The 14,619-nt window shown below is 39.3% G+C and overlaps 1 protein-coding gene across 1 annotated transcript in view; it reads left to right on the top strand.

The window, feature by feature from the left end:
- The window catches only part of MAN2A1 (mannosidase alpha class 2A member 1), a 166,056-nt gene that overhangs the window by 140,216 nt on the left and 11,221 nt on the right, over nt 1–14,619 (top strand). The window contains exons 19-20 of the mRNA XM_077757165.1: nt 254–387; nt 8,517–8,711. Of these exons, the coding sequence (XP_077613291.1) occupies nt 254–387; nt 8,517–8,711 (329 nt within the window). The remainder of the gene's footprint in view (nt 1–253; nt 388–8,516; nt 8,712–14,619) is intronic.

Raw genomic sequence — 14,619 nt, forward strand, 5'->3', positions numbered from 1 at the left:
ATTTCACTTGAATTTTGATCTGTCTGATTTTTAAATTTCTACTCAGATCTTACTAGACATTAATGAAGAAGACCAAAAATACAGTCCTGTTTTTTGCATTTCTGCATGCTGCTTTGAGAAAGCCCTCAGTACTATGGGTTGTATAGATCGCTCTCTTGACTTCAATCAGACCATGCCTGTACTTATGTGATCCTCAGTTTGTATTTAATAACCCTGGCCTGTTTGTTTGTTTTTTTGTTTTTTTGTTTGTTAGGTCAGATTGAAGTTATCATGGATCGAAGACTCATGCAAGATGATAATCGCGGCCTTGAACAAGGTGTCCATGATAACAAGATTACAGCTAATTTATTTCGAATACTACTGGAAAAAAGAAGTGTTGTGAATATGGTAGGAAAAAAAAAACAACTCACATGTTCTGATGTTGATTGCTCTTTGCCACCTGAAATTTGAAATGACGACTTTCCACTTCTTTATGATTTCCAGTTTCCAGTATTGAGATATCTTTGTAATAGATTTAGTCTCTACCGACAAGAAAGAGAACTTCACGTATCATGTGAGATTTGCATTTAAGTCATCTTTTTTTTCTTAATTTTTGCTTATTATGTAGATATAGAATTATGTTAAAGAATCAGTTTGGGTGAAATTTTCTGAAATTATTTTGAAAGAAGAGTAGAATTTAAAGATAGAACTTGGTTTCATACTTAGGAGATTAAGTTTGATTTGTAAGATTTATTTAAAACCTAGTGTATTTATTGAAGTCTTAACACTCATCAGTTGAAAATGGATTTACTTGTCTGTCTTCTCAAAATAAAAGCCCACATTCCATTAAACAATCTGGCAAAGGCTCAGTTGGACATGAACCAATATGATAGTGTGCTTCTTCAAGGTGACGTAGAAGTCATCATCTCAGTCCTCCATACGTACTGATTTCCTGCCTCATTTGGCCCTCTGCATGGCCCCTTTTCACTTACTCTGCTCTCCCTCTTTCTTCACTGACCCGTTTAAATCTTTACTACTCTTTTCTGGTGGTGAAAAGCACTACTGACTTTACAAAGGGAAAGGTCACTTAACAGTGCTCTCTGTTCTAGATATCAGCCATCTACTCCCACTCTTTCCTTCTTCCGTCCTCTCCTCCTAGACCAGTACCTCTGCCTGTCCTTGGAAAGTACCCCAGTCATCCTCTTCAGGATCCTTTTCCTCATCGTCCTCCTTCCCTCTCCCTTCCCCTCATAAGCAACCTTCCTCTAGGAAACTCTTTGTGCTGTCTTTTAAACACTCTTCATTTTCTTCCATTAAAAATGAAAGCTGAGGGGCTCCTGGGTGGCTTAGTCAGTTGAGCAACTGACCCCTGGTTTCAGCTGAGATCATGATCTCATGGCTCACAAGTTCAAGCCCCACATCAGGCTCTGCACTAACATCGGGGAGCCTGTTTAGGATTCTCTTTCTCTCTCCCTCCATCTCTCTCTGCCCCACCCGTACTCTCTCCCTCAAAATAAATATTAATAATAAATAAGTAAATAAATAAATAATAAAAGCCAAAAGAACCTCATGCAGATTCATCTCCATTTCCCCTGTACTACTGTCCTTTCTCCCACGCCCAACTGAGCTAAACTTCAGGAGATGAGTTAATTTCATCACTTCGGTGTCACGCTCAGTTCATTTCAGGTTAGCTTTAGCCTCCCCCACACAGCCTTGCCAGCGTCACTAGATCCAGCGGATGTTTCTGACCATCTTCTATCTTTACCTTTTGGCAACATTTGACACTGACCAGGTCACTTCTTAGAACACAATCTAGCTAGGGCATCCATGGTGCTGTGCTCATTTGGTTTTCCTCCTACCTCTCAAGTGGTTCTTTCTCTGTCTCTCTGATGGTCATTTATTCAGCCATTGAATGTCAGAGCCCTCAAACCCCCACACCTTCTCTTTTTCCCGTTTTGTATGGTGTCCCTCTGCAATCTCTTCTACTCCCGTGGCTTTGGTGACCACCTCTGCGAAGATGAAACCCACAAACATAGATCCTCAGTTTTGGTTTCACCTCTTACCTGCAGACCCATCCACCTAGTTGTATCCTACTATTTATTTTTATGTTTGTAAGGTCACTTCAGACTCAACGTATCCATCATCACTCTCTGATCTCCCTTCTCCCAAACCTGCTCTTTCCTGATGTCCTAGCACCACCTTCCACCCAGCCCCACATACCTAAGAATCATGTCTCAGTGAGATTTCTCCTTTGCCTTCCCCTTTCTCACAACAGTAATCACCAGTGCTTGGCCATCTTAATGCTTAAATATTTCAAATTTATAAACTCGTTTATTTCAACTGCCCTAATCTAAACTAACTTCATATCTTTCCTGAATCATTCTGCCCTATTTTTCCTGACATATTTGTTCTCAAGCAAGCAAGCAAGCAAAGTGATTTGTTTTTTTCAAAACTAAATCAGACCTCACTGCTTCCTGCTTAACCTCGCTGATGTCTTCTCATTGCTGTCATTATCAAAGCCAAAATCCTCACTGTAGCATGAAGAGCCTCTCATGATGTAGGCCTGCCTGATCCACAGCTTCGTCTAGTTTGACTCACACTGTTTGTGCTCTGAACCCACTGTATTTCTTTCAGTCCTGAGTACTCCCCATGACTGCGCCCACAGCACCTTTGCACTTGCATCTTCATTCTCTGCCCAAAGAACTCTTAGTAGTAGTTGAGATCAAAGCTCATTTGGTCAACTGCTTCTACTGGACCAGGCCAGATCTCTTTCTTTAGTGCTTTCTCAGAACTGTTCATCAGTCCTCCATGCACATGTGTGGTTATTTTATCATTGTCTTTCTCCTCTTTTGGACCACAACTTCCCTGAGAGTAGGGGCTCTGTCCCTCTGCTTCTAGGATTGGCCCTAGCAGAGGAAGGGGTCACTGTTTGGTGCATGAACGAATACACAAATACATAAATGAGCAAGCTGGAATCACAGTGTGCCACTGCATCTATCCTAGCCACCGTTTCCTGTCTTGTCATCCTATCCATGTTCTCTCCCCTCTGCTAGATTCCAGGGACTTGTCCACTTCATTTTCATGTGCCTCACAGGGCCTCCTTGCCTGGGGTATGTATTCTATAAATACAACACTAGTGGGTTGAATGAAATGGCAACAGCTCATTAAAACAAAGAATTCTTCCAGTATGTAGAATCTTTTAGGAAAAAGATTTTAATATCCATTTTTAGATGTCAAGATTTATATCAGTTCTTGAGACTCAACGGTTTAAATCAATTACTGACAAGATAGCTTAATTTTAGGACTAAAACTGCATAGGAAAATCATTGTCTGAGTGCTGGCAGATACTGTCTTTTTCTCCTCCTGAAAATGTTTCTGGCTTTTATGGTTTTTTTCTCTATATTCTATATAGACACTAATTTGCAAAACTTCTGTTAACTGTGGCAATAAGAATTTTCATGTCGGATCTATAAAGCTTTCACTTAGAAGTGAAATAATTTGTTTATTTCCATTCAAAATTCCTTGGATAGTAATTGATTGAAATTTGATCCAATGTTTTTATAATCCTGTGTTAAATTTTTCTTATGCTCAACTATAGATTCTTGGACTTAAATCAATAGTTTCTTTTAAATAAAAAATTAACTAGAGAAGAGAAAGTACATTTTAATTTCTAGTGAAATTGATTAAAAAGACATTTGATTAAGAAATGTTCCATCTCATATAACTTAAACTTTCTAGAAAGTGTTTTTATTTTCAACTCAGACTCTTATCTTTAAAATATCAATGGTAGAAACTATGGTAAGCAGACACTCTCTGTACAGGAGGGCATTTTGATGGAAAGTAATGAGCCTCCCAGAACCTCCTGAGAGTATTCCAGAATTCTGAATGGAAGTGAGTCCTGTTTTTGAGGGTTTTGCAGAGAGGCAGTGAGAACAAGGACTGGAATGATAATTGCTGTAAGATGCCCAGATGCCCAGTGGATTGCTATGGCCATGTGAGGTCGACTGTCATCCATGGTTATGACACTCAAGGGTCAACAGAAATGGAAAATGGGAATTGTCTCTCTAGCATTGACCCTTTAGAATTTGTTTCTTTGATGCCTCCTCCCTATTCCTTCCTTCTGATGATTGCTAAGTAAAGAGAGGCATTGAACCAGGAATTCAAAGTATTGGAAGTATTCAGGTATTACAGTTGTGTCGTTTTACCTCTGGATACTAGTTCTTCACATGTAAGGAAAGGGAGTTAGGAGAAATCACATGAAAAGCTCAAATGCTTACAGGATTCAGGAAAGTGATGGCATGAGGGAGGTTGGCCAGGTTTAAGGGAAAACACTGAAGTTAGGTGACCAGAGGTCTTTGATGACTATGAGGTCACATCCCATTGAGGAACCACAACTCAGCCCCACTTGAGGGAATGTGGGGGCCCAGTGTGACTTGGATTTCCAGTGTTTTGAGTAAAAAAAAGCTACCTGTTTTTGGGAGTTTTTGTTACTGTTCTTGACAACTTTAATGTGAAATCTCCTGGGTTTTTTTTCCTTTTTTGAGAGTTGCCCCCAAAACAAACGACTTTTTAATGCCATGCAGACCTACCAAAACATATCTGTATAGGAAAATTTAGCCCACAGATAACCAGGCTTCACCTCTGCATTGAATACTTATTTCTAAATCTCATGATTCAGTATATTTTCATTCATTATTTTTTTCTCTCTTTGTCTTTTTACCCTATCCTTTCCCCTACTATATTTTTCTCTTACTTAATTATGTTGCATTTGCTTTCAATAGATTAAGTTCCGTAAACATTTATCAAGTTCCCACCACGTATACCATGTATCAGGTCATACTGAATAAGCAAAAGTGACTCAAAACATCATCACTTATCATCTTAAATAACTTATTTATTAGCAAGTTCTAATGTAGATGAATGGAAACCTTTGATGATTAGGGATCATCAGACTTTATGAAGGTCACCACAGAGCCTAGCAAGAAGTTCTGACTTCTGAAATAAGGGCCAAAACCCAATGGAGATCTCAACTTGATGTGGTTTGGGTCATAATGTGCCAGAAACTATTTTTAATTTCACACAGTCTCCAAGGAGAAAGCTAGATTTGAACAGCTTGAAGCCTTCCAACCAACAAGAAACCAAATGATGTTTATAGTAGTATATTAGTTACTCCAAGGCTGGAGGAACTCCCTTACAGCTTAAACAAACACGTAAATTTTCCTCTAGCAAACATGTTTTATAAGCTTTGGGTTTATCATAAAGGTCACATTAAAAGATTACCTTTCCAGGAGATTAATCCAAAAGTGATAATTAATAGTTAAATATCTTGTCGAGCCCCTCTTTGCGGTAAAAATGTTAGGAAAGTGCATGACTGATGGAGCTTTCCATGAGACTTGGCCCTACCCTGCCCAGCCAGCTTCCAGCAGTGTTGTTTGTTAGTGATGTTCTACCCTGACCCACAACTCTTCCATAAACTTCTCTTCCTTCTCTCTCTTAGGACAATAAGTGGCCCAGTTCTTGAATTCTCAAGGTACTTACATTCATGACATTGTTTCCTTTGACAAGACTTAATCATTCACATGTTTCTGAGTCGGAATCATTTTCTTAATCCAAAACAAGTTAGAGTGAGACTTATCCTTTTGATTCCAAAGGGAACTCTTTCTTCCCCAAGGTTGGGAAGGTGTCTGGAATGATGGTTTCCAGTATGTCCACAGAGCTATGTGGGACTAACTGAGATTTGAGATTCACTTGGGGGAGCTGTTAAGCTTTGGCTTCCCAGGACCTACCACCGGACATTCTGATTTAGTAGGTTTGGGTTAGGGCCCAGAGATCTGAGTTTAGAGCTCCTGAGGCCATTCTTATGTGTGGTCTGTTTTGTGGGGGTGTGAGGGTGGGGTATCTGAAGGTCAGGAGAACTGGTTTGGACTGGGAAGAATGGTATATATGCACATTACTGTTTGTAAGATATAGGTGGTCCAGCAAGAAGTGTCCCTCCTATTCACTGAAGTGTCCAGGAGTTCTTCCAAGAGCATAGAATAAAGCCACAGAGCTTTGTTTGAATGTTTCTTCACCTAGAATGGACTTAATGCCTTCCAGTTCTGATAAGGCAGGTGTCTTCTTTTCTGTTGGAATCTTTTATCTTTTATTACTGAAAAGTGATTTTGTCAGCAATACTGACCTAGATTATGAAGTCCTTTGATCTTGGAGTACATTTCAAGTTTCTTGTTGAAACGCTTCCTCAGTATTCAACAACATGCATTAAATTTCAGTATTGTTGGAGAATATTGCTGTATAAGTTTTAATTTTTTTTAAAAAAGTGTACAATGGGTACTTTTTTTTACAACTCTTTTGGCTCTAATATTTTTTGTCAGTATCTTAATATGACAGTGTCCCTCTGCTGCCTTTAAATTTTTTTCCTCTCTCCATAGTCTGAATTGTAATGACATCTACAGTTTGCTGCTGGCAAGGTGCTTGTTGTTCTTTGCTAACACCCTCTGTTCAGTGCTAATCTGACATTCTGAATTTTAAGCTCTGTATCTTCTATAAATCCTATCTTTTCAGACAGATAAGTAGCCAAGCCTTTTATTTGAGTCCTGTATTGCAAAAAGGGCACAAAATCATAAGGTATCAGTGAAATGGACATTTTAAAGAATAAGATACAAAATTAAACTTGTTCGAAATGTCTCTGTTGATCAGAAAGCCTTTCTATGTAAATTATTTTAGTGCTTGTCTGTCTGCTTTTATACCTTAGGCGTAATTAAGGTTCCACTTAGTCATTAATTTAATTAATTGGGTGTATCATCGGCCATATGCATATCCTCAGCCCTGGCAGACTTATTTAATGTTTGAACATGCTGAACCACTTGTCTGGAAGTTTATACCATAGCAATGATTAAATTATTTTTAAATTATACTGAGTAATTGTGTACTAGGTAGATATATAGTAACCATTCCATAACATACATAACAGTTTCTGTTTTGGGAATAAAGGACAGTGGAGCAAGTGGCGTTGATTTACCAAATTTAACAGATGATCTAGGTATACTGCCTGTGTTTTGTTTTTTTTTTTAATGTTTTATTTATTTTTGAGAGAGAGAGACAGCGTGAGCAGGGGAGGGTCAGAGAGAGAGAGGGAGACACAGAGTCCGAAGACAGGCTCCAGGTTCTGAGCTAGCTGTCAGCACAGAGCCCGACATGGGGCTTGAACCCACGAACAGTGAGATCATGACCTGAGCCGAAGTTGGACGCTTAACCGATTGAGCCACCCAGGCGCCCCATACCTGTATTATTTAAAATCCTTATTTATTTTGAGAATTTCTTCAAAAAAAATCCTGTCATTGGGTCACAATTATAGAGCAGAGCTTTGGATCAATATATGATGTTATTGTCTAGTTAACTGTATAAATGAAACCATGATGTGGGCACCTGGGCGACCCAGTCACTTAAGCATCTGATTCTTGGTTTCAGCTCAGGTCATAATCTCACAGTTTGTCAGATCAAGTCCTGTGTTGGACTTTGTGCTGACAGTACAGCCTGCTTAGATTCTCCCTCTCTGCCTTTCCCTCTGTGCTCTCCCTCCCTCCCTCTCTCCCTCGTCCCTCCCTCTCTCTTCCTCTCCCCCTCTCCCTCCCTCTCTCTCTCTCTCTCTCTCTCAAATAAACTAAAAAAAGAAAAAGAGAAACATGAGAATATGAGGGGTAAAACCTGAGGGAGAAGAGATAACATTTGATGATATGCAAGATGTATGAATATCTCAACCTATTTACTTAAAGAGTGTCATAATCTATAAGCCTGGAGTTCTCTCTTATCCAGCAAGAGAGTAGCTGCAGATTGAATACGAGAGAGGCTAATGTCCAGGAGGAGACAAGAGCCCAAAAAGGGGTTTCGTCTCCGTATTTATTGAACTCTCAAGATATTACCCACGTGGTGAATGTGAAGAAAACAAGATCTTACACACGTAGTGGATGTGAAGAAAACCATCAGACAGTAATCATTAACTTGTGTGTGGAACTTGTGTGGAGTTTGTGATCAAAGTACAAAAGTACATTGGCAATGGAAAGTAATTTCCAGTAGGTGATGTAACAAGTTACTCGTGATCCCATAACCTTGGTTGCTTTTGTCCCTAAGTGGGGTGGCAGCTTTCAGCCCTAAGTTTTATTCTAAACCATTTATGTAAGTAGAACCTATTTCCCACAAAAGAATTTTGTGGTAACTTGAAAAAGAGTTTCCGTAAAAAGTTTTACCCTGTCCTAAAATGTTTGCAAAAAATGTTTTCAAGATTTTTAGTACTTAAAGCAATGGAAAAAAGATATTTCTAAACATTGTTTAAAAGGGCACTGTTCATTTTCTTATATTGCTTAGAACTGAATTTGGTAATCTGTGTGTTGTCTAAGAGTGTTACTTACAAAATATAATAAAATTAGAGTATTCATGCATGTTTATATTTATTTTCTACTTAAACCCTGTTGGGTAATTCAGTTAATACTACAAAAACTGCAAATATATGACATTTACACATTTTTGTTTTTTCTTAATAGGAAGAAGAAAAGAACTCGGTCAGTTACCCTTCACTCATTAGCCACATAACTTCTTATTTCCTGAATCATCCTGTCTTCACAATGATAGAAAAGATCCCCATGCCAACCCTTCAGCTGCTAAGTGAATTCTCTCCGCTACTGTCATCTTTGCCTTGTGACATTCATCTCGTTAATCTGAGGACAATACAGTCAAAGGTATATCCCAAAATATATCTATAAAAAATTACTTTTTTGTAATATACTTGATATAATGGGATGGGAAGCAGAAAAAAAATACAGCTAGATGAGGAAATAGGCTAAATGGGTGATGGGCATTAAGGGCACTTGTTAGGATGAGCTCTGGGTGTTATATGTAAGTGATGAATCACTAATTCTACTCCTGAAACCATTATTACACTATGTATTAACTAACTTGGGTTTAAATTTTTTAAAAAAGTAAAATGCAAGAAGCCATGGTGAAGATTAAATTTGTATAGGTATGGGTAATATAAAATTAATTTTCTAATACAAAAAAGTATTAAAAATTATAAAACTCAAAAACATTAAACAGGGGCTCCGGGGTGGCATAGTTGTTTAAGTGTATGACTTCAGCTCGGGTCATGATCTCATGGTTGGTAAGTTTGAGCCTCGTGTCGGGCTCTGTGCTGACAGCTCAGAGCCTGGATCCTACTTTGGATTCTTTGTCTCTCCCTCTCCCCCTACCTCCCTCCCTCTCCTCGCTCCCAAAAATAAACATTAAAAAAATTTTTTAAACCATAAAACATAAGTGCATATGGATGGATATATGGGAAAGAAATATGTAAAAATTACAAATAATTTTTTTTAATGTCTTTTATTTATTTCTGAGAGAGAAAGACATTGTGAACAGGGGAAGGTTAGAAGTCAGATGCTTAACTGACTGAGCCACCCAGGTGCCCCTACAAATATTTTGATCACAATTAAGATTTACTATAAATATTCCTTTTATTTTTAAGCCTCATGTTAAGCCACTACATTATCCTCCCGAAGCATTTTTCTATGTGTATATATATTTTTTAATGAAACTGGGATTCTATTTCAAAAGGAAAAGATAATATTACAGCTGACCCTTGAACAACATAAGTTTGAACCGGACTGATCCCCTTACACAGATTTTTTTCAATAAATACAGTACAGTACTGAAAATGAATTTTCTCTTCCTCATGGTTTTCTTTCCTATTTTTTTTTTTTTTTTTAAGTTTAGTTATTTATTTACTTAGAGAGCGAGAGCACAAGCTGGGAAGGATCAGACAGAGGGAGACAGAGGATCCCTAGTAAGCTCGGTGCTGCCAGCACAGACCCGGACACAGAGCTCAGACTTCTAAAACAGGAGATCCTCATATCAGCCAACACCAAGAGTAGGACACTTAACTGACTGAGCCGCCCAGGCACCCCCTTATGATTTTCTTAATAATATTTCCTTTTCTTTACCTTACTTCATTATAAGAATACAGTGTATAATGCATGTAACATACAAAATGTGTGTTAATCAGTGGTTTATGTTATCAGTAAGTCTTCCTTTCAACAGTAGGCTATTAGTAGTTACATTTTAGGGGAGTCAAAGTCATGTGAATTTCTGACTCTGTGGGGTATCGGCATCCCTAACCCACTTCACTGTTCACGGGTCAACTGTACTGTGAACTTTACTGTGCTTCAAGGAACCTCCTTTAAGAGGACTTTACCTTTAGGCAAAATCATTATACCTTTATTTGACTGTTGTTCTATAGTTCCGAGCATATCCCACTACTAATTTGTAATTCCCAGGAAAGTTCTGTGTGGTGAGTAGGTCAGGGAATATTATCTTTTTCTAGGTAAGAAAACAAAAGCTAACCTGAAGTCACATAATTGTAGGTGGGAGAGCTAGGCCTTAAGATCAGCTCTGCTGGCCTTTTCCATTCGTTTCTCCATGTTAGGTACTGTTTCTGAGGAGTCAGAGAAATAAGAAATGTAACATTTAATTATTTCTGTATCAGAGGCCTTGTACACTCATATCTTTCTCCAAAAAATCATCGCACCTCGGACCTTACATTGAGAAACCAACTATTTAGAGACACCTAAAGACATCTAGAGGAAGAGCAGGGGAAGGTTTGATTAGAGATGGAATTTTAATTCAGTTAGACTGCTTTTGTGGACATGTATGCCTACTTTTAAAGTCAGAGATTACATATGAATAAAAAATTAGACATTTGACATCATCTTTGTCTTCTGTAGAGCTGTTTTGATGTTGTGAGCTGGCATATGCCTCACTGGAAATAGTAATAAGCATTTAGAGATTCTGTAGGAAATATAATAAATGGCCTGAGTATGAAAAGGAGGGAATGTTCACATTTAAAGACAGCATAAGAAGAGAAAAATGTTTAGTTTAAGAAGAAAGAACTAAAGCAAACCAAGTAAAGTAAGGACAAACGCCTGCAAATTTGGACATGTACGGCTTTTAAAACTGTATGACCAAGATAAGGAACCTATGCCTGACTATATAGGAATATACATATGTAGTAATGAATACAAGTGAATGCACAAGGCCTGTGTGTGTATCTCTGTATGTCAAGGCTTGTTTGATCATGGGAGTGAACCTACAGGATGTATACACTTCATGCCTGCCATGTGCCAATTATAGCTAAAGGCATACAGTCGTGAGCAAAACAGAAAATAACCCCTGCCTTTCTGGAGCATGGATTCTGGTGGGAGAAAAACAATAAGAAAAAATACGAAACACATATAATGTATTAGATGGCAGTACATGTAAAGGAGGAAAACAGAGGAGGGAAAGGCAATTCTGGATGATGATGTAAGTTTGCAGAGTGTGGTTGGGAGAGGACCTTGCAGAAAAGATGATAATGAAGTAAAAATCTGCAGGAAGTTAAAGAATAAGAGACTCATGCAGATTTCTGGGGGTAGAATGGTCCAGGAAGGGTTAAGAATAAGTATGAAGGCCTGAAGGCAGATGATGTGGTGAGAATAGATGCTCCACACGAGCTGGCCTTTTCTTTGATCCTTTCCTGCATCCCTCTGCCTAGAAAATTGCCTCCACATAGTAGGGGCTCAGTAACAATTTGCTGATTGAGCGGATCTTAATGAGTATTCTTTCTAGGATTCTGCTACAGTCTCTTGTGGGTCTACTTTTTAAGTCATGGAAAGAGCACACCAGAGATGGATAGCCTCCCTGAGTTTACCTGTCAGTTTGTGCTAATGGGAATGAATGGATAGAAGGCTGGGGCTAGGGGGAAGGGTGGTGGTGAGTAACCAAGGCCCTGAGCCTCAGGTTGCTACGTCCAGGCATGGATGGTAGAGAATGGTGGAGCAACCTAAGCCTAAGGACCTTTGGGGCACATGGTGGCCAGTGTTCCTTAGTCCATTTCCAGATGACCCCTTTCCATGATTGTTTCCTGGAAGCAGTTCCAGTTGACTGCAGTCAGTGAGAGGAAGGTTTTATTCTCTGCAGTGTGGAGCTGTCACTTGTTTTCCAGATCACCTCTTTTTTATGGTTACCTGCTCCTTTCATTCTTCCTGCTTATTGCCTATCTTCCTGTCATACAAACCTCATCACTTCCCAGGTGAAAAATCCCATTGCTACACATTTGCTTCAGACCCTGGAGCATTCAGACCCTCTAGAGTCTGGCCTTCACTCACTGTATCCACCTGGCTTCCCTTAATCTTGTCACCTGTAGACAGGTGGACCACTGCCTCTCCGGAATTACTGGCTGCATGTTGATTCAGCTACCCTTTAAAAAATGAAGCTGATATCAGATAGGCCTGCTTCAGGTCTGTTGTGAGAAACAGATAAAATAATGCTGTGAAAGCCCTTTGAAAACAGAAGTGTTCTGTAAACATATATTATTATCTTCATGATGCTTACAGTACATGTCAGCTCAGGTGCAAGCTGGGTATTAGAGGGAATAGAAAGGAGTTTGACAATTTGACCAGGAAGAATATAGACTGAAATGCTCATGTTTAACTATAACTACCCTGCTGACACATGATCAGAGCTAAGTATTTAGGCCTGCCTTGCATTATCATATCACTTGGTGTCAGTTCCTGTGTTAGTCTTTGACTCTTAGCACATATTTCTAGCAGTTGTTTAAAAGCTTACCAGTGGGGCACCTGGGTGGCTCAGTCGGTTAAGCGTCCAACTCTTGATTTCAGCTCAAGTCTTGATCTCATGGGTCATGAGTTCAAGCCCCATGTCAGGCTCTCCATTGACAGTGTGGAGCCTACTTGGGATTCTCTCTCTCCTTTTCCCTCTGCCCCTCCCCAGCTCGTGCTTGAGATAGATAGGTAGGTAGGTAGATTTAAAATCATACTAGTAATCTGAGAGGATTGATTTGTCCATTCAAAATCACTTCTTTAAAGAGTTGCTGTCTGTCCCCTAACCTCTAATAATATGAAAATAATCACTGAAAGAAGCCTAGTGTAGATATTGATTCAATAAATGCTTGGTACTTAAAAAGTATCAAGTGTAATTCCATGGTTGCAGTAAAAGAAGACAAAAATGACTCAGTGAAGATATCCAGAAGCCAGACTTCAACATTTTGTATCATGTTTCTGTTTTTGTTTGCTAGCAGCTCCCAGCATACAATAATGAATTGTTTCTTTGGAGATAGCAAAACTTGTCCCATTGAAGTAATGTCGACATAACCGTTGGGTTCCAAGCAAGACCAGAGGTCTACATTGGCCTGTATCTAAGTAAGCATTTTCCTGACTACCACCTCACCGTATTTCCATGAGAAATGGGTCTGAGAATGACCTTGACGTGATGGAGTCACACCTTTTTGCCTGCCTCATTGGCGGGTTGATAGAAGATGTCCCTACTTGCCCATCCCCCAGGCCACTGTCTGAGGTTTCCTTAAGTGCTACACCTCACTTGGTCTTCTTGACCTCTCATAGAGAAAGTGGTTATGGGCTCAAGCAATGGTGAGAGAGGCAAGGTAGGGTCTGTAGATGTGCTAACCACCCAGGTGGTTCAGCATTTCCAGGCACTATCCTCTGAGTTGTTGAATACAGATCAAACCAGGGCGATTTTCAAATAGAAATTTTTACAAGTTTCCCCATCTCTGAGATTCTGACTCTGTAGGTGGAGAACTTAGGAATTAGTAATTTTTAAAAACGTTCCCCACGAGTCTAGATTTTGCTGTTCTCTCCATTAACTAAATTTGGAAAGTAAGACTTAGAGATTTGAAGTGTCTGGGTGACTTAATCGGTTAAGCATCTGATTCTTGATTTCAGCTCAGGTCATGATCCCACAGTTTGTGGAATCAAGCTCCACATCCAGCTCTGCATAGAGCATGGAGGCTGCTGGGGATTCATTTTCATTCATTCTCTTTCTCTCTCTCTCTCTCTCAAAATAAATGAATAAATAAAAGGTTCTATAACTAAGATAAAACTACCCAGCAGTTAATATTAGAATTAGGACCTACATCTAGGTTTTCTGAATCTGGGTGCCACTAAGGGCCTCAGAGAATAGTGTTTGACTTTTATTTAAGAGCCACCATATCTGTTCCTCAAAGTCCAGTTTTTCAGGAATTGTTCTATATTGGTAAATGAGTTTATGTTTTTATATAAGCATATCTTGCTTTTACGCTTTATATATACTTTTGGAAAAAACTAATTGTCTGTCATATATTTGGAGTCAGGTGAAGATGGGAGCAAACATCTCTTAACACCCTGCCTCCCAGCATGCCGAGCACCCCGGCGCAGTCCTGTCTGGGAATGTAACTGTTACCTTCTCATCCTGTAGGCTTGTCCAACTCCCTTCTCTTTATCAACCTCCTTTTCTTCCACTATCAAAAGCTTGAGATAAGAAGAAGATTCTATAAAAGCTTGAAAACTGGGGAACAGGAACATTACTGAAGTGTGCCAAACAGGAAAACCATGCTATCAGGAAAGCCTATTGATTCACAGAGAAAGGAGTCTTGATAGAGAGGATACTGGGAGAATCTCACTGGGGATGGGGGAGGGGAGAGGTGATGGATCAGGGGTCAGGGTTCTGTAGGCTGGAGTGATAGGTTCCGCCTGGAATGCTGACATTCCAGGGACCAGAAGAAACTTGATGAAGCTGTTTAATTAGGCTTCATGCCATTCTGCCTTG

This window comes from Crocuta crocuta, unplaced genomic scaffold (genome assembly GCF_008692635.1).
Source record: "Crocuta crocuta isolate KB4526 unplaced genomic scaffold, BGI_CrCroc_1.0 scaffold131, whole genome shotgun sequence".
NCBI classification, from domain to species: Eukaryota; Metazoa; Chordata; class Mammalia; order Carnivora; family Hyaenidae; genus Crocuta; species Crocuta crocuta.